The 20,286-nt window shown below is 45.2% G+C and overlaps 1 protein-coding gene across 4 annotated transcripts in view; it reads left to right on the top strand.

Moving 5' to 3' along the window:
• Positions 1 to 20,286, top strand: part of MSH1 (MUTL protein homolog 1) — a 192,158-nt gene that overhangs the window by 99,575 nt on the left and 72,297 nt on the right. For all 4 annotated transcript variants that reach the window (XM_087670082.1, XM_087670011.1, XM_087670164.1 and 1 more), the window contains 2 exons: positions 11,851 to 12,107; positions 12,235 to 12,378. In XM_087670082.1, coding sequence (XP_087526208.1) covers positions 11,851 to 12,107; positions 12,235 to 12,378 — 401 coding nt within the window. The remainder of the gene's footprint in view (positions 1 to 11,850; positions 12,108 to 12,234; positions 12,379 to 20,286) is intronic.

Below are 20,286 nucleotides of genomic sequence, written 5' to 3'. Positions count from 1 at the left end.
ATTATGAAGATATGGACTAAAACTATTCATTCTATTGTAGGCATATGGAACAGGATCCAAAGCTGATTTAGAGAGCACGAGGAGATGAAATACATTTTTTGCTACTTGGGAGTGATTTATTCTTGGCCATGTTCACGTTCAAAATGGATCTCCATTTGAAACTCCCCCCACCCACCACCACACCACACCCCCCCACCACCCGCCCCCCCCATGATTTATTCTTGGCCATGTTCACCTTCAAAATGGATCTCCATTTGCAACTTTGCCTTGGTTTCTCATAAAGGATGGTTCTTTAAAAACTTTTTTTATTGGGATAGTTTGTGTTTGCATTTTTGCTATTTTGCCAGATTGTCTGCATATGCTTGTGGGCCAATATGAAGATTCTGCCTTTTGGAATAAATATCAGCCAATAGTCCATGCTTTGCAGCTTCCAAGGGCTTGTGCCTAACAAATCAATGCAGTACATGTAGTAGAACAGCGGAACCAAAAGGCATGTGCTCTTATATGTTCAAGGTAGCCTACCAGTGGTTGTAAGGACTGCACCAAATAATTAAAGGTACGAGAGCGTTCAATAGAAATTACAATCATGAAAAATACCTTAAAATACTGAAGGAATTATGGCAGCCCAAATCATGTTTTAAACAAAACCTGGATGTCTGATCACATGTCAACTTGACACAATGAGCATAGAGACAAAACGTGAATGTATAAGCACACAACACCGTACATGGAACAGAATCCACAAGTGCAAGATACAATAGCTATGAACATACTGAAGAAGAGCAACAATGGCAGCCTTCCATCCATACCAAGGACAATAACTGTCAGGTCCAAGGTCTCTACAAAGATACAATAGCTATGAATATACTGAAGAAGAGCAACAATGCCAGCCTCCCATCCATACCAAGGACAATAACTATCAGGTCCAAGGTCTCTACAAAGAGGTGCCAAAGTATGTGTCAAAATTTGAAGTCTAAGACTGTTACGTATAGGAAAACCTCAAGTGAGCACCCCACAACGACCAAACGTAGATAAACTTAGTGCTAACACATATCAGGTGCCAAAATAACCTCTAACCATTGTATAGCAACTTTGTGGCCACTGCATAGAAGTCCATTGGGGAAACATTTACTAAAGAATTCTCAACGAGGGTACTAGTGTAAATTTTCTTGCAAATAAAGTGTCGCTAATTATATTACTTCAGGAAAAAAACCCGAATACAAAGAAGTGCTCATGCTCAACAGACCAAGCTGGAGCTGGTGAAAGTCACAAATACATCATAAATACAAGCCTCTCAAGGCGGTCTGGGGAGGATAGGGGCAAGAAGCCATGGAGGGGGAGTGTATCGCCATCTGGGGCTACCTGCTTGCATCACGAAGAATAGGTCCTGGCCACCCCAAGTGCACATGAAATGACCTCGGAGCTCCTGACGAGCCCTGGACTCGCCCTGCACCTGATCCCATCGGCCTCGAAAGGAGTGCATGATGGAGGTCCAGAGCTCTGCTAAGGTCGCATGTACCGAAAGTCTCTCTCCGCCGAAAGCCACCTGACACTGCGCCTTCCAGATATGCCAACCAGTAAGACTCCCTATGATTTCCCACACCTCAGAGCGGTCTGCTATGGGCTTCAGTACCCGGTGGATGGGTAGAGCCTTTAAACCCACCACTGCACACAACCCTGCCTCGATAATGAATATTGTATTCTGCTTCTTGGCCTCATATAGAAGGTGACGGCCTTGGCTGACCGCCTGCTAGCAGAAAGCACCCCAAGAGAACCCTATGGTAGATCCCCATGAACCAGAGATCCAAGAAGAACAGTGGGAAGAATTTTTTGCTACACGAGAACAATTTGATGATCTTACTGCTCGCGTACAGGCTCAGGGGGTTCAAATGGAATTTTTAACTCAAACACTCACTGAAATAAAATCTCAATTAACTTTATTGTTAGAAAGAGATAAAAATAAGATAGAAACCTCGGATGTTGCATCTTCATCGAAAGATTTAGATGTGACTATGCGAGATCCTAAGGAACCCCACCACAAGTTCAGGGATAATCCAGTTTTAAAGGATATGAAACCCCCTCAGTTTCACGGGGAGGAAAAAGATAGAAATAAAGATACAATCTTTAATTTCCTCCAAAAATGGGAAGATTTACATAAACTTAAAAATACTCCACCACATCTCCAAGCACTGGAGGCTAGTTTAACTTTGGGGCCCAAAGCATATAAGTGGTGGCGAACTTTAAAGGAGGCAAATAAAATACCTGAAACTTGGGCTCAATTTGAATCCGTCTTTTTGAAAGAATTTCTTCCTGAAAATGAAATGGAAAGAAATTGGGAAGATTGGGATTATGCGAGACAAAAGGGAAGACCCCTGTTGACATATCTGGAGGAATATCGTGAGATAATCCTCAAATTGGAAGGAATAGATGAATTTCAAAAAACAAGAGGATTCATTAGGGGACTAGATAAAGCCTGTAAAAAGGAAGTAAAAAGGAGTTCACCTAAGATGCTGGAAGAGGCAATTAAATTTGCATTAATTAATGAAGATAGTATGCGTGTAGGTACACTCACTAGTCTCACTGATACGGAGCCCAAGTCTAAGGAATTGGAAACTTTCTAAATTTATGGGCAAATTTAAAAGAAAAAATGCCATTTTTAAAGGGTAAAAAACAACATTTTGAAAAGAAACAATATGTGAGGCCAAAGCTAAGTCCTGATGACTTTGATAAGGCCAAAAAAGAAAATTTGTGTTTCAATTGCCTATCCCCTAACCATGCTGCTTGGAATTGCCCTCAAAAGAAAAAGGGGAAAGACAAAGGAAAGGATAAGGACAAGGGCAAGGGAAAAGAAAAACAAATCCATGTAGTCCAGACCTTAGAATTAAAGGGGCATGAAAGATATAAATGTTTAGAGGTCTTGCACATGGATGTACAACGCAGGTGTTGTATGTCAACTTCTATGTGGCAGCCTACTTTTGGGCCACATAATTTAGTTAGAGTACATTGATTGATAGCTGGAAAGAGAGTTAGAGTCATGATTGATGGCTCTGCTGCACATAATTTTATAAACTATGCACTTGTCAAAAAATTGAAACTTCCCCAACAAAAGAGTGGGCATCAATATGTTGTTCGTATGATGCAAGGCCAAGATAATAAAATATGGGATACAATGGTATCCAATTTGGAAATTGAAATTCAAGGATATAAAGATAAACTTGATTTCCAAATTATGAATATGGAAAGAGCGGATATTGCTCTAGGGAGGGAGTGGCTATGGGGATTGGAACCATCCTTAAAACGTAGTTATCACCATAATACACTGGAATTTGAAAGGGATGGTAAGACTTTTGTCATTCAAGGTGAACATGAAGTATCTGATAATCCTTTACTGTGTTCTACTGAAGTTCAGAAGCTGATAAAGAAGGAAGTTTGTGAGGTATATATGTTATGGTCTCTTCCTGTACAGAACACTTTCACTTTCTGTAAAAATTTTCTTATGTTTGTGAGTTGAATGTAAATAATGAATTAAGTAGTTTATTAGATGATTTTAAAGATGTGTTTCCTTCTGATTTACCAAGTGGCGTTCCACCAGATAGGGGTGATATAAATCACCCAATTGACACAAATAAGGATACACATCCTATTTCTAAACCACCGTATAGGTTAAGTGAAACACAGCACCAAGAAGTTGAAAGACAAATTAAGGATTACCTTGATAAAGGGTTTATACAACCCAGTAATTCTCCTTGGGCTTTACCAATTTTATTAGTAAAGAAAAAAGATGGTTTTATGCGACCTTGTGTTGACTATAGAGCACTTAATAAAATAATGGTGAAGAATAAATTTCCTATGCCCAGAATGGAAGATCTTTTTGATCAATTGCAAGGGGCAAAATTCTTCACAAAGTCAGATTTAAGATGAGGTTATCACCAAGTAAGAATTAAGGCACAAGATGTTCCCAAGACAGCATTTCGTACTAGATACGGGCATTATGATTTTTTGGTGATGCCTTTTGGCCTTACTAATGCACTAGCTGCCTTTATGGAGCTGATAAATAGTGTTTTACGGCCCTATCTAGGACATTTTGTAGTCATCTTCTTGGATGATATCTTGATCTTTAGTAAATCAAGAGAAGAACATTTGGAACACTTACAATTAGTATTCCAACTGTTAAGAACACATTTCCTTTATGTGATGAAAACTAAATGTGAATTCTTTGCACAAGAGGTCAAATATTTGGGGCATATTATCTCGAAAGAGGGAATCAACATGGATCCAGAAAAAGTAAGGGCAATTATTGAATGGCCATCTCCAAGGAACTTGGAAGAGCTGCAGATCTTTCTAGGTTTATCTGGATTTTATCGTAGATTCATTCGAGATTATGCCAAAATAGCTGTTCCAATGACAGACCAACTTAAAGGGAAAGGCAAGAGCTTTAATTGGGGAACAGACCAAAATGAAAGTTTTCAAAAACTTAAGGTAGCTATTGCTAGAGCTCCAGTATTATTAATAGTGGATCCCAATAAACCATTTGTGGTTGAAGCTGATGCCATTGATAAGGCGATAAGCGCGGTCTTATTACAAGAAGGTCGACTAGTTGCTTTTGAAAGCAATAAATTAGACCGTTCAAAACAGAATTATTCTGTTTATGAGAGGGAGCTATATGCAATAGTACATGCAATTAAGAAATGGAGGCACTATCTATACGGTGTCAAACTTTTGATTTTATCGGATCATGAAAGCATTAAGTGGCTTAATGATCAACCGGATTTACACGTGTGTAAAGCCAGATGGGCCGAACTCCTTCAAGAGTTCGACTATTAGATAAGATATAGAAAATGAAAGTATAATATAGTAGCTGATGCACTCAGCAGAATGCCCATCATTAATGAATTGAGTTTTACTCAGTTGACTTCCAACTTGCTTGAATCCTTAAAAGAGAAATACCAGGTTGATCCGGCATATTCCAACATATGGGAAGCAATAAAAAATGGGGATCCAAATGAAAGTGCTTCTACTGATGAAGGAATATTTGACGATGTTCAACAAGGAAATGGAGCATCAGGGGTTGCTCAAACCGGATTCAAGTGGAAGAATTTTACCATTGATAATAGTTATTTACTCTACAAGGATAGGGTATGTGTCCCGAAAGATACAGAAATAAGGTGCCATATACTCTTTGAGTGTCATGATACCCCTACCGCGAGGCATCCAGGAGTTAATAAGACTTATAGTCTTATTAAAAGGCAGTTCTATTGGCCTGGAATGAATAAGGATGTCCTTGACTATGTGGTCAAATGTAATAAATGCCAGGTTAATAAAGCTGAAAGATTAAAAATTGGAGGACTTCTCCATCCACTAGAGATTCCTTCGGGAAAATGGGAGAGTATCTCCATGGACTTAATTGTTGCATTACCCAGAACACAGAGGGGGCACGACTCTGTGTGGGTGATTGTGGATAGGTTAACCAAAATGGCTAGGTTCATTCCAACTTCAACTGATGTTAAAACACCAGAACTGGCTAGATTGTTTGTAGAGAATATATACCGATTGTACGGCCTTCCGGAAAATATAGTTTCTAATCGGGATAGAAAATTTGATAGCCAATTTTGGCGTGCGGTATTTAGGAAATGGGATACTAAACTTAGTATGAGTACGGCGGATCACCCGCAAACAGATGGGCAAACTGAAAGGGTTAACCAAATTCTTGAAGATATGCTTAGGGCATATGTAAGTAAAAGGCAAACTAATTGGGAAGAGCATTTACCGATAGCAGAGTTTGCATACTAGCCAAGCACTCTTTCACTGGATATAGTCCATTTATGTTAATGTATGGGTTTCAGCCCAGAGCTCCTTTCGCAGTAGGACTGCATAAGGAAAAGGTTCACGCAGCTAAAGGCTTTTTGGAGGATATGAATAGTATGTTAAAATTTGCTCAAGAAAATATTAAAAAGGCTCAAAATCGAGCTAGAGCATATGCAGATCCTCACCGAAGAGACATCTCCTTTGAAGAAGGAGAATTGGTCTATCTTAAGGTGCCTGAACAAGCTAAAACTATGAGAAAGGGACAATGTCCAAAGCTTTCACCAAGGTATTGTGGTCCTTTCATAATACTTAAAAAGGTGGGAGAATTGGCTTACAAGCTCCAACTACCTGTTGGTAAAATACATCCAGTTTTTCATGTAAGTAAATTAAGGAAGAAGCGGGGTGATTTCGACAATCTAATCTTAAATAGTGATATTGAGGAGCTATTAAATGACCAAACTAATCCACATGAACCAGAAAGAATATTAAATGTTCGTAATAGACGAACAAGGAATACTATTTATCAAGAATGTTTGGTTAAGTGGAAAGATTGTTCAGAAGAAAGCTCAACATGGGAGCGAGTAAGTACTTTAAAGAAAAGGTTTCCCAATTTACAGTTAGACCTTCCAAGTATCGTTTTCGAGGACGAAACCGATTCTTAAGGGGAAGGAAATGTGACATTAAAGTGACATTAAGGTCACAGACATTAATGTGACATTAAAGTGACATTTAATGTGACATTAAGGTAAATCAAGGGAAACATGCACGAGGATGACCGTCCGGGGTCTTGGGCGCCCGAACGGGGTTTAGGGGAGTCTAGAACCAAAGAGAGTCCAAGAATAGTAGGACTCACCAAGGTTTGACGGCTGGCAATCGGATCACGATGGGTTTGGCCAGCAATGAACTAGGCAAGGCTGGGAGGTGAAACGATCACTCGTGCTCATTCATCCCGACTGCTTTTCCTCTGGCTGGAATGGTGTTCTTCAGAGTCGTCTGACATTGAATGTTCTTCTTCAGAGTCGTCTGACACATCGCCTCTGCAAAGAGAAGGAACAGGTACGGGGCCAAGGTGCAGCCCTGTCGGACCGATCTCTCCAGCCGAAACTCCTCCCCTTGCCTCCCTCCTATGAGAACCTTGCTGGTGGCCGATCTGTAAAGTGCGGAGACTCCAGAAATCCAAGCCTGGGGGAAACCTAACCTCACCATGGTGTCCTCTAGGAAATCCCAGTCCACCTTGTCATAGGCTTTCTCAAAATCCAAGAGTAGTACGGCTAGTCTCTGCCCACTGTACTGGGCCCACTCTGTCGCCTCAAAGAAGGTGACTACATTGTCAAGGATGCTCGTATCCTGGACAAAGCCTGTTTGTGTGTCATGGATGATGTCTGGAAGCAAGCGGTGTAGTCACCTACCAATCATCTTTGCCAGTGCCTTATAGGCCACTGACAATAAGGTTATCGGTCTCCACTGGGAAAGCTCCAACCGGTCTCCCCCTTTGGGGAGAAGAATGATAAGCCCTACCGATAGACTCCCTGGCATCTGTCGTGAAGTGAAAATCTCTTGAAAGGCCATCAGTAGGGGGTGCTTCAGCACTTCCCAGAAGGTAGTGAAGAAAGCCTTAGAGAGGCCATCCTCTCCCGGGCTGCCCGTCCTATGTATGGAAAGCCTCCTCTAGTTCCTTCTCTGTGAACGGGGCTAGGAGGGAGTGTCCCATCTCCTCTGTGAGGAGGGATGGGATGTTTTTCCAGACCTGCTGTCTACATTAATGTCCTCTAGCCGAGGCTGTCACCTGCTGGAAGAGGCGACTATAGTAGTCGGTGGCAATTTCCATCACCTCGTCTCGGCTAGAACGGGTCCTCCCATACTGATCTCGGAGGCTGCGTATCTGCTCTCCTGAGGTGCGAGGCTAGTGTACGTGAAAAAACTTCTTGCACATCATGTCCCCCTTCCGCGCCTAGAAAGTTGCTGAGGTGCGGAAAGAGAACTCAGAGCTTTTGTCCTCTAGTCTAGCAATGGCTGCTCGCACATGCATCTCCTGTGCGTGGAGAGTGGGATGCCCTGGTGCCTCCTGTAATAATCTCTGCGTGGCTGCAAGGTCTCGCCGGAGTGCTCTCTCCTCCTCCCAGCTCTGCTGCCTGGCCTGTATGGCTGTCTCTTGGCAGATTCTGCTCGAGTCAGTTAGGGCCTCTACAACCTCCTCTGCGATCTGGCCCGTCCTGCCCCACTCTCTGGTCCAAATCTGCTCTATTTGTCTCGTCACCTCCTCCCTCCTGTAGATCGAGTGAGGGATCCGACAAGATCGTGTATCTAGGGCAGATGTGGGGGATTTAGTGTCAGGAGAACCGGGCAATGATCGGACAATGTGGTGCCGGCCAACTGCCCAATCACGCCTCCCCGAGAGCCTCCCCACTCTCCCACATAAAACGTGTCCAACCGCTCTAGCAGGACTCCACCTAGCTGCCTGTATCCCCAAGAGATGTCCAGTGACCTCGCCCTCCTGTGGAAGGCAGGGTCTCTCCAGCTATTGCGTGCTCCTACTGTGAGCAGAAACACCTCCCATGCCTCCTACTCCTCCCCGGCCATGCCTTGGTAGTTTCTCCCTCTGCCGTGCTGGTCCTTCAAAGCCTCCAGGTTGTTGAAGTCTCCTCCAACAATTCAGGAGTCCACCTCTGGGAGTCCTTCCACGATCTCCACCCAGAACCTGCTGCGTGCCCTAACCTCCGTAGGGGCATAGATATTAAGGACTCCAAGGCACGAGTCCCCAATATCCAATCTGATCCATAGCACCCTCCCTGCCACTATTGTCCTGTGGTCTCGAACACAAGCGGTAAGACTTGGATCAATAGAGGTGCATACGCCTTCATTCCTACCATGGGAACCTATGGCGTGCTTCCAGTAAGTGTGCGAGCTGTATGGGAGTACCTTCCCTACCCGCTGGGCTTGGGTGGGGGTGAGCTTGTGCTCGTGTAGAAGTAAGATGTCGATCTATCCGGCAAGGGCAGGTTGCAACTCCTGCCGAACAATCAATTTCTTGGAACCATGTGCCCCACTGTAGTGGAGGCTATTCACATTCCAGGATGCAAGGTGTAAGCTCATGGGGAAACCTGTGACTTTGTGAACAGGCATATGTTCGGTGTGGAGGTTGCTGATGACGAGAAGGAGCTATGAGGCATGCAAGTATGCTTTGTCGCCGGTTTGAACGGCGAGCTCCATTCCCCCATGGTGGCCCTCGGCCGGACCATAGGGGTGATAGAAGTTCCAGGTGGTACTATCAATGCATCTATCAGCCATGCTGAGAGTCGCGACTCTGTGCATTGGTATAAACGGGCCGCTTGTGCCAGGGGCCACTCGATCACATCCCTCGGAGCTCTCCATTGTGGAGGGGCTCCAAAGATAATGCTCAGGTGAGGGACCTAGCACCAGTCCACCAGTTAATGTCCATCATGCAACTAGGCCACTGTTGTGCAAACAATGCTAGTCCTTCTCCCATCCACTGGGAGGTGTGGTCCACCACCTGACTCTTCAATTCTTCCTCTATCTGTGTCGTCGTCCACTCCCGTGAGTGAGAGGACTGAAGAAAAAAACGCATAGTTTGGTCCATCGGGTGGTGCTAGTAGATGGACCCTTCCCCTCCTTGACTTACGAACCACGAAGATCCCCACCTCTAGAGGTAGTGGGAACTCTCCGTGCTCCGCAACTCTTAAGTAGGAACATGGGCCACTGCGGAAGAACTCCTGTGGCAACAGGTGTGCCTGTCTCGGGAAAGTGTGACGGACGGCAGGGGTGGATGAGCTGGTGGCTGTATGGGAGGGGGAGGACTGCTGGTGCGAAGAGGATGTAGGCGTGTGTGGCTCATCATCTCCTGTGGGAGGAGGGGGTGTGGGTCTGGGGGGGATCCCCTGAACCACGTGCGGATCAGGGGGGGTGCTCGGTACGGGAAGTGGTGGGGGGGAGGATGATCGAGGGATGGATGGAAGTACATGGTGGGTGTTGGGGGGGGGGGGCTGGTGGTCCTGGAAGTGGGGGCTGTGGGCTAGGGTCAGTGGGGGGGGCATGGGATGTGGAGGGTGGTGGGTGTGGGGGCTGTGGGGACTCAGGAGAGGTAGTTTGTGGCGTGGGTGGTGGATGTGGGGGGCTGCGGTCCTGCCGGGTGGGGTGGGGTGGGCTGTGGAGTGCTCTGCTGAGGGGGCGTCGCACGCCCACCTGCTCCCTGCTGCTGAGGCTGGGTCTAAGACGCTGGCTGCGCCCCCCTGCCGTCTCCCTCTTTGTCATCTCTGGACCCGTGTCAAGCCATCAGCGTCCACCTGCAGGCCTGTTGGTGGAGCCACCTTGGCTCCGAAATGCGTGCAACGTGCTGCTTGATGCCCAAAGTTGTGGCAGCGCAGACACTGCCCTGGCTGCCCCGTCACAATGACTTGCTGCCTAAAGGAGTGCCCATCTGCCTCAATCTCTAGGAACTGTGGGATATTCTTGACCTCTTTCACTGCCACCCGTACCTTTGGGACTCCTGGAGCTGTCACTACATCCACGAAGGACTCGGGAAGGATAGTGCCGAAAAGGCGTCCAAAGTCTTCCACCAACTGGCGATACTCAATTGCCAGGCCGGGGAAAAGAAGGGTGACCGGGTGCCGAAGAAACCTGTTGTGGAGTGTAAACACCTCCACAGTATAGCCCCTGTACCAGGGGACCATGTGTATGGTCCCCTTCGTGGACGCATATGGTGAGCTGGCGAGTAACTCGCGAGTTGCGACCGCCGAGCTGAGCCAAACCATGAAGATCCGTTGGCCCAATAGGACTGCCTCCTCGATTTGCGCTGTCCCGATGCGCAACGTGGAGTGTAGCCAGTCCCGAAGCCGCGCCCTAGTTGGGGAATGTCCTACTACCTGACCATAAATCGCTGTTTACATTAGCTCCAGCTCCTTAGCTCGGACGGCTAAGAGCTGTTCCTCAGAGAGGACTACGTGCAAGGTTGATGGGGGGGCACTCGTTGAGTGCGCCGGTATGTGACCAGAGGTTTCCATTGCGCGTCCCCATTGAAAAACGTGCCGATCACACTGCTGAACTGCTGGAGGGGGGGAGCGTTGCTGCAAATGGAGGGAGCAACCGGGGTGGGGTGGGGGTGGTGTGCGATGTCGATGAAGGGGGGGGGGGGGGGGGGGGAGGGGTTCTGTTTTCTGATGGTGATGGAGGCACCAGGCGCCACAAAAGATGTTTCCAGACTGAAGTTGCGTGGGTGAGGGGGCTGGAGCTGCCAGTTGAAAGGGACGGGGGACAGCGCGGGAGTTGGGGGGGGACTGGGCATCAGATTTGGGAGGCGCAGAGGGGTCAGAAAGGGGGGGACAACAGAGAACGTCAGGTTGGGCGTCTGATTGGGGGTCAGCGCAAGATTTGGGGGGGGGGCTGGGCGTCAGCTCGGAACCAGGGCGGAGGGAGGTTGGCGCGAAGAGGTTTTTCTGGCGGAGCCAGAGTTGGGGGGGGGGGGGGACGGGTGTGGGGCAGTGCTGTTGGAAGCAGCTCGATGGCGTGACAGTCTGGTGGGGGGGAGAGGCACAGCGCGTTGCGGGAGGGGACAGGTGGACGGAACGGTTGGGTCGTGGGGGGGGGGGCGCTGCAGCGAGTGAACGGGGGAGACAGGGGTTGTGGGAGCACGGTGGCAGGTCAGCGATGACGGGCGACCGAGCTCGTTTTCCTTCGAGTTCCTCCAGAGCCTCATGTAATTAGGTGGTGTTTCAATTGTTACTACACTTGCTCCTCACAGCTGTGTTATTGCCAGTAGTGTGATCAGAGTTTGGCTTTTAAGCAGCTTTGCCCTAGTTATGCCAACTCTTAGTACCCTCGTTAGATTTTACGACTGCTTCAAAGGCTTGCCATCTTAGTTCAAAATATGTAGGTCACAAAAGTGAACTTTGTGAAGTGCCCATTGATTAGGCTTGTGTGCTGGAGAGTTTCTTTGAGAAATTGACTGTGCCATTCATTTGTTCTTTTTCTCACTCTTGATGTGTATTGTTGCATATAATTTGACTCCATTGTAAAATTCTTTTGGGACAGGTGGAAGCTGACTTTGTTCCTGTCTTATTACGTGCTAGAGCTAGTGATACATGGTTGGGAGTTCCCAAAGCTGAAATTATCTTCTCCAGAGAACAAGAGGCTGTTTGGTTAAAATTGCGTAACTTCTCTGGCCAATCAGCTATTACGCCAGAAGAAAAATTACTACTTAAGGCCCTGGTCCCAGCTGTAGATGCAAAAGGCAAGAAGGTCAAAGATGATTTGTATACAACTATTAATGTGGAGAGATCCTTAGAGAGGTGAATCATATGTCTAGACACTTTTCCTTTTAGGGCATGATCTCACATCTTCATCTTAACCTAAGGCAGAAGGATTGCTGGTGGACTTTCTGTTATCTTATTGAATGTTTTTGAATCAAAATTTCAGGTACAAAGACGCTGTGCAAAATGCAATGGATAGGGTTTATGAAGTGTTGCGCACCCTAGCAGAAGATACAAAATCAAAGTTGAACACTATTGTGTTCATCTCTGTGCTGAGTATTATTGGAAAGACACTGGTTGCGCATGTTAGGTTGGTACATATAAAATGGAAGGGTTTAGTGGCCTTGTGTTGAGTAATTCATGAGGGAATTACAAGTTATAACATCAATGGAACATTTTTAAGAAGTGTTTTATAACATCAATGGAACAGTTTTAGGAAGTGTTTTTACAGGCTCAATTGCATTTGTGGTCTTGTCACTCACAATGGTGAAGCACATTAAAGGTTATGCTTATGCATCGAAGGTACTGGAAAATATGATGGAATTCATTTGATTAAAATGATGGATATCAAGTATATGGCAGTATGATGTTCAACGGGCTTCTTCTCTCCTCTTAGCCTAAATGCACTTCTGTATCAAATAGGGTTTTGTGGGGGATTGTAATTCACTTCAGTTTTAAATGTGTTTCCTTGTGAACTTATGAAGTGGCACGGCACTCAATTCCCATCCCCCCCTCCTTTCAGTATCCAACGGTTTTCAGCGGTGTCTCTTCCCTCTTGCATTTCCTCTTCCCTTCTTTTCCTTCTCTGGATGTATAAGATCGGATTGCGATAGCAGTGTCATTTCCAAAAGAGATTTGGATCACTCTGCTGGATCTTGGAGTATGAGGATTAATGATGTCTAGGATTGTTTGTACTTGAGCTCAGATGTGACCGAGAAACTCTTTCAAGAGATGGAGACTGGCACCGCCAGAGCTGCCTAGATAGAGGGTGCTTTACATACTTCCTCACATTATTCAGCACCAGAGCTGCTGTCCCTGTCTTGATGGCTGCTTTGCCAAATCTGGGCAGATCTCTGTGTGTGGACACACTTAAAACAGTTATTGGAAACTCAAGTGGCCTCCACTTCGAGTCCCACATGGTCTTCTAGGGGCCAACATGCAGCCAGATGTCGGGGGTTCCAGCTCACCATATCACCATGTCTGGCATGATCCACACACTGGCCCACATGGACGTCAACTGGATGATGGAACCTCCAACCTGCCATGTTGTCAGATCACGTGAGATCTACATGTTGCCCCACGTATCCACGATTGTTCCTACTTCTTTGCCTACAGGTCTACACCGTAGTCACCATTCGAAGAATGTGCTAATTTCAAAGGATCGTTGGGATTATGTAAGGGGTGAAGAAGTTAGGCTCGGAGTTGTGGCTCTTGCTACACCTCCTCTAGGAGGACGTGGACAACGGGCAACTCCGCTTGCTCCAGCTTAGCCACTTCCCCAGAGATGAGCAGCAGAAAAGGCATGGGACACACGGGATTGAACCTCACCATGAGGATTTCCCCACAGCCGCTTTCTTTCCTTCAGTTGGTCAGTTTGTTATTAGAGGAAGAGCAGACAAGAAAGAACAACAGTGTGAATGTTATAGCCTCTGAGTAGGCTTTTATGGCAAGGGCAGCCAAGCCAAAAATGCTTCGTAGAGCTCTGGGACTTTAGGTACTTCACAAGGTAGCAAGAAATAGGGGGCACGCAAGCCAAGAAGGGTAAGTGCTACTATTGCAAGAAGCTAGGACACTACATCATAGAATGTAGAAAGTGCATAGCCAAGGAGAAGAAGAAAGAGTGAGGGATGTTTGTTTCTGACGCACCTTCCACTGCTACTGAGTCCGTGTCTTTTGTTGTAGATAGGGACTATTGGCTTTACACATGCAGTTATGACTTTTCTTGGGTTGATAGAGTGTTTAGCTCTACTGAGGATGCAAGAACATGGTTTTTTTGACAGTGGTGCTTCTAGGCACATCACATCTTGTAGGGATTTTTTTTATTTTGTTGTTGCAGCCCTTGTTGGCAAGTCTGTACAATGTGCCAACAATGCATCATACCCTGTTAGAGGCATTGGGGAGATTGTGTTGACAGCCATTGATGGCTCTATTCTCCACTTGCAAGATGCCTTATTTGTGCTAGGCATAAAGAAGAATTTGCTATCTATTTCGTCTTTGCCAAGGTGTGGATTACAAGTCATCTTTGATGATGACAGATGTATGGTTAGAGATAGGAGACGCATGACTTTGGTTTTGACTGGTACTTTATATCATGGGTTAGATGAGTTCGGAACTTTTTTAGTTATGGCATGTTTTTTTAGTTGGATGCTATGTCACAGGCAGAGTTATGGCATGCTCGCATGGGGCATGTAAACTATGGTAGCTTGATGCTTATGCAGTGTACATAAATGCTTGATCATTTACCTCTCTTGGAGAGACCTCTTGAGCACATATGCGAGGGGTGCATTTTGAGAAAAATGTATCGTTTTTCATTTTCTCGTGATGTTGCTTTTAGAGCAACCACCTGATTACAAATTGTGCACTCGAATAGATGTGGCCCTATGCAAACAAAGTCATTGGGTGGCTGTTACTATTTTGTCAGTTTTATTGATGACTTTACTCGCTTTTGCTAGGCCTACTCTTTGGTGAAAAAGTTAGAAGTGTATGATTCAGTTTTGGCTTTTGTAGCACATTTTGAAAATCAATCTAGGTGCAAGGTTAAGACTCTTTATTCAGACTGAGGGGGGGATATACATGTCTTCTATGTTGAATTCTTTTCTGAAGTAAAAAGGCATTATTAATCAATACACTACTGCTCATACTCCATAACAAAATGGGATTGCAAAGAGGAAGAATCAGTCACTCATGGAGATGGCCAGATGTGTGCTGAAAGTAAAGAGCTTGGCACATAGGTTTTAGATGGAAGTAGTTATGTAGGCTTGCCATGTTTTGAATAGGTGCCCCACCACAATTAAAGAATGCAACGCCTTTTGAGGCTTGGAACAGCTGGAAGCCTTTTGTTGGACATTGTCGTACTTTTGGGTGTCTTGCATATGCACACGTCTCCAAGGTATACAGCTCGAGCTTTAGTAAGTGAACTTAATGTGTGGCCAGCTACTCCATTGGGTAATGCAGAAAATCAGCCTATGGCTGATCTGAATATTCAGCAAGGTGCTGAATTTGAAATTCAGCAAGAGCTTGTACACAGTAAGGAAGCTAGGCAGATACCTAGATGGTATTTGTAGACTATGAAAGATATAGTCATTTGGATGCTCCTATTGCTGGTCGTATTAGAAGGCAAGCTCCTATGCATGATGGTGCACATACCATGGAGTTTGTTATGGCACTAGATACACTTGATGATGAGGAGCGTGAATGTTTTAAGGATGCACAACATAGTGTGCATTGGATGGAAGCAACGCAAGCTGAGTTTGATTCCATCATAAAGAATCAAACGTTGGATTCAGTGTCCTTGTGTTTTGGGAAGAAAGCCATTGGTACAAAGTGGGTCTATAAGCTAAAAGGAAATGCAAAGGGATCCATTGATAAGTATAAGGCCAAGCTTGTGGCTAAAGGCTATGCACAGAAGAGAGCCATTGACTATGAAGAGACATTTGCTCTTACATCGCGCATGATTGCCATTAGGTCTATGGTTGCTTTGCAGCCATTACGGATGGATTGTGCACCATCTTGATATAAAGAGTGCATTTTTACATGGGGAACTTCAAGAAGTAGTGTATGTACAAGCCCATTGGTTTTGCAAATGTGGGATCTGAACACTTGGTGTGCAAGCTGAAAAAGGCTTTATATGGTTTGAAGCAAGCTCCTCGAGCTTGGTATGCAAAGATTGATGCCTTTTTACTTAGGCAAGGGTTCATAAACAGCTCATCGGAGTCTACCCTTTACGTATGTAAAGAGGGGGATCCTTATTGGTCTTATGTCTATATGTTGATGATCTTTTGCTTACAGGGACACATGTTGATCAGATTTTAGCATTGAAACAAAATTCGCAGCAAACTTTTGAGATGTCAAATTTGAGGCCTTTGCACTATTACTTGGGCCTTCTGTTCATTCATGATGCTAGAGGCATAGTATCGTCATAGTCTAGATACATTGGTACTCTTCTCAAGAGTTTTGGCTATATGATTGCAAGCGAGTTTGTACACCATTGGAACTTGGACTAAAGCTATCCTTGCATAATGATGGTGACTTGTTTGATACCCCTACATATGCTCCAGCAGTTGGATGTGTTATTTACTTATGCAACATAAGACCAGACATACAGTTTGCAGTTTCACCCCTAAGTAGATATATGCATCAACCATGCATGTCACATTGGCAAGCTGTTAATCGTGTTTTCCATTACTTGTAGGATACTAGGACTCTTAGATTGCTTTATACCAAGGGGGGACCACTGCACTTACATGCTTACAGTGATTCTGATTGGGCTGATAATTATGATTCTTGTCACTCACTGGTGGTGATTGTTTCTTTCTTGGCTCATCTTGCATCTCTTGGCTTCTCAAGAAACAATCCACCGTTGCCACATCATCATGTGAAGTTGAATACAAGGCAACTTTCACTACCACAATTGAATGCGTATGGCTTAGACATTTGTTGGTTGATTTGGATGTATCTGTCATGGAGTCTACATCTTTATTCACTGATACTTAGAGTGCCATTGCAGTGGCACGGAACCCAGTGTTTTATGCACGCACGAAACACATTGAGATCCACTATCACTTTGTCAGAGGGAGGCTACATGCATGTAATATCAGCCTTGTCTGGTGTCCTACCACTAGTAATGTTAACATCTTCACCAAAGCTTTTCCTCATGACTTCTTACTCTCGTTATGAGAGGTTTGCTCCCCCAGGTTCATTTCCTTTTATTTTATGTGCCTATGTTACATAATTTGGGCACTTATCGTGTTTCACACCTTTCGGGTATGAACACCCTCTTATAACAATGAGGTTTAAGGGTTGTACTTTGTACTTGCACCTTAGACTCTTGATTATTGCATTGGGTGTCGTGCTTTCACACTCACACACTCTCTTCACTGTGAACTGTACTTGCAGTTGAGCTTGAGCCTCGATCTTTGTGCATTCTCTCACCTCTCCCCTCTCACCTCTCACTTTAGGCTCAAGAACAGTGTTGGGAGGAGGAGAGAGACTTATTTAAGAACCATCTACAGGTTATTATGGTGATTCTATCCTCCACGTCTAGGAGTTGTTGTCATAGATGAGACTTTTGAGCCTAGAGGACAAGAGGACAAACTTCTCTTTTTGCACCTTAGTTGCTATTGGAAAAGAAACATTTTGTAAAGAGTTCTTCTAGATGCAATAGCCTTCTGAGGACCAAATTCGTAGCTTCCATGACCAATATGGAAGGATTCGTTATGTCCTTAGAGGAGGAGATGGGACTCGCTACCAACTTGTACAAATAGCATTTTCAACAAGAGACTATTTGTGCTGGATGTGGGACTGTATCCCATCCCTAGTGGTAGTTGAGATGGGGCAATCTCTCCTCTCCCCCTTTATTGAGGACTTAGGAGCGGACGGTTTGTCTAGAGATTTCTTCCTCACCTATTGGGAGGAGGTGAAGGACCCCCCTGCTATGAGCATTTTAGAAGATTGTCAATGTAGGGTGGATACTAGGTGGCATGTCAATATTGAGCATGCGTAGTTTGTCTCCTCCCAAAAGGAGAATACCACTAAGAGGTATCCTAGTGGTAGTTGATCACTTTGTTGCTAGTAGCCTATAAGGTGTTGGCAAAGATGGGGCACCTAACTTCACCCCATTCTCTTGGACATCATTCATGACACACAAACATACTTTGTCCAAGATAGGAGTATCTTGGACAATGTGTTCATCTTCTTCACAACCATAGAGTGGGTTTAGCACAAGGGCTAGTGGGTGGTGGTGCTCCTAGACTTCGAGAAGGCCATTGAGAGGGCTGATTGACAATCCTTGGATGGCACCATGGCACGGCTAGGTTTCACTCAGTAGTTGATTGGTGGTGTTTCCACACTATATAAATTAGTCACTTTCAGTGGAGCGATCATTGCAGGGTAGAGAGGGATATAGTTTCGATTAGAGTAGTCAGTTTGTAAAGGCGTCTTTCTAGCTCTTTATCTCTTCTTACTCTTTACAGAGCTGATTCCTTATTTCCTTTGCTTGAGAGCGAGTCACTCGCAAATCCTCAGGCTACCAATGAGGACTAAGATAGAGTTGTTGGACTCAAAGTATGTAGATGACATGGCCCTCTATGTTGAGGATGATGAGGTGACGTTGGAGAGAGTGAGGTTAGTGTTAGGGGTGTTTTGCATGGCAACAGGTGTGGAAATCAACGGGTGGGAGTGAGTTGGGTTTTCTTACAGACCCAAATTTTAGCAGTGAGTAGGGCATCCACTTAGGTGACAGATGGGTGAGCAGGCGTTTAAGAGTCATATACCTTGGGTTCCAGGTGGGACTTGACATCATAGTAGCGTGGTAGATTGTCCTAGTGCTTGTCTGCATCTGGTGGAAGTTGACCTACTGGACTATGGCCCACCTCTATTTGGTGAGGAAGTCCTTAGTTCAACTAGGTTCTTTTATCACCAACATGGTACATTGCTTCGTGTTGGTGTGTTCTTTGTGTCATGTGTGATTCAACTGCATTTGTTTGGTGTGGAACTTCGTATGGACATGCTTGGATGCGTCTAGGGATTCTTGTTCTAAGGTGGCTTGGGAGACCCTCATTTGTCATCACTTTGAGGGAGACCTCAGGATCATTGATCCAAAGACTTAAGAGTTAGCCTTGCTTGGTAAAATGCTCTAGGGCTCACTCTAGGCGAGGAGACATGGAAAGTCCTCTAGGAGGGCTTTTATGAGTGCAAACCTCCACTAGGCGAGGAGTAGCGATTGTCCTTGGGATGGATCTTCACTATAGCACCAAGAAAACTCCCTAAATCTTCCTTTGTAGCTCACTATGTGTTTGGTAGTTTCTGTGTAAGGCCCTAGAGGAGCGAACCCAACACGTTAGGAGGAAATTGATAGAAACCTTATTGTATTTTAATCATAGATCTAAGACCTTGACATGTTGTAGCTAGTAAAGCACTTCCATATCCAATGGGCTGGTTGGGAGGCCGGCCTTGCCCACTATATCGGGGTTTGGAGGGATGTCTACAGGATGGCGAATTTGGAGGTTCTATAAGAGGCCATAGGATGTTGGATGGGGGCAAAGGCTAAGAGGAGAGATATTGGTGCAACAATGCCTTAGGATTGGTTAGCTCCTCTCCAGAGAGAGCTAGTGCAACAAGGAGAGTTATGGGCAGCATAGTTCTTATCTATGGGCATCCCATTGTAGGTGGTGGCATGCAGACTGGGTAGTGCCCTCTACCTCGAGCGCCTTCTTGTTAGCTCACCAGGATGATTGACTAGCCATCCATAGAGGATAATTGGGTATGGTTTTCCTTGAAAGTTCACATATCCCTTGGAGGAGGTGTTGCGCCATCAATCTCCAAGGGAAGTCTTGGTAGTTGGACCTGTACACTGGTCTGATATGTTGGAGTGGCATCTCTATATTTGTGAGTAGGTCTATAGAGAGTGGTATTGGCTAGCCATTGTAGCCGCCAAGAAGCTGCAATGCTTCTTGGCCTACTTATCTAGGATTAATAGACATTTTTTGGTGCAGGATGATATGGATTGGGCACCCTCATGCAACAGACACTGTGCAGAGCATACCATAATGGATGCTTTTTGTTGGATCTTCTAGTGATACTTTTCGAAAAGTTGGCTAACGAGGAGAGTGCCCTATTTCATTTGGCTTGTCACACGTGGGACGTGGCAACCGGGAATTGGTTGACCTAGATGCAACAATATTGAGTCTATTAAGTGTTGCACGTAGTGCTTGGAAACTCCAACACATTGTCTTTGTCATGTGAGGCAACTTGATTGTTGTGGAGAGAGTTGGTGTGCTTCCTTTTCTTGTTCTGCCTAGCCAAAGAGTAGATATGACACCAGCTCATACTCACTTGGGGTGGCGGCAGCTTGTTTTTTGTGATGTTGGACCTTCTAGTGACACCTGTGGCAAAGTTGGCTATCGAGGAGAGTGCCCTATTTCGTTTGGCTTGTCACACATAGGGACATGGCAATTGGGAATCGGTTGGCGTAGATGCAACAAGGTTGAGTCTATAAGTG

The sequence above is a fragment of the Lygodium microphyllum genome, chromosome 1, assembly GCF_053477565.2.
Source record: "Lygodium microphyllum isolate KBCC chromosome 1, Lygodium_microphyllum_v1.1.10, whole genome shotgun sequence".
In the NCBI taxonomy this organism is placed as follows: domain Eukaryota; kingdom Viridiplantae; phylum Streptophyta; class Polypodiopsida; order Schizaeales; family Lygodiaceae; genus Lygodium; species Lygodium microphyllum.
This window is presented reverse-complemented; position numbering and strand designations above follow the sequence as displayed.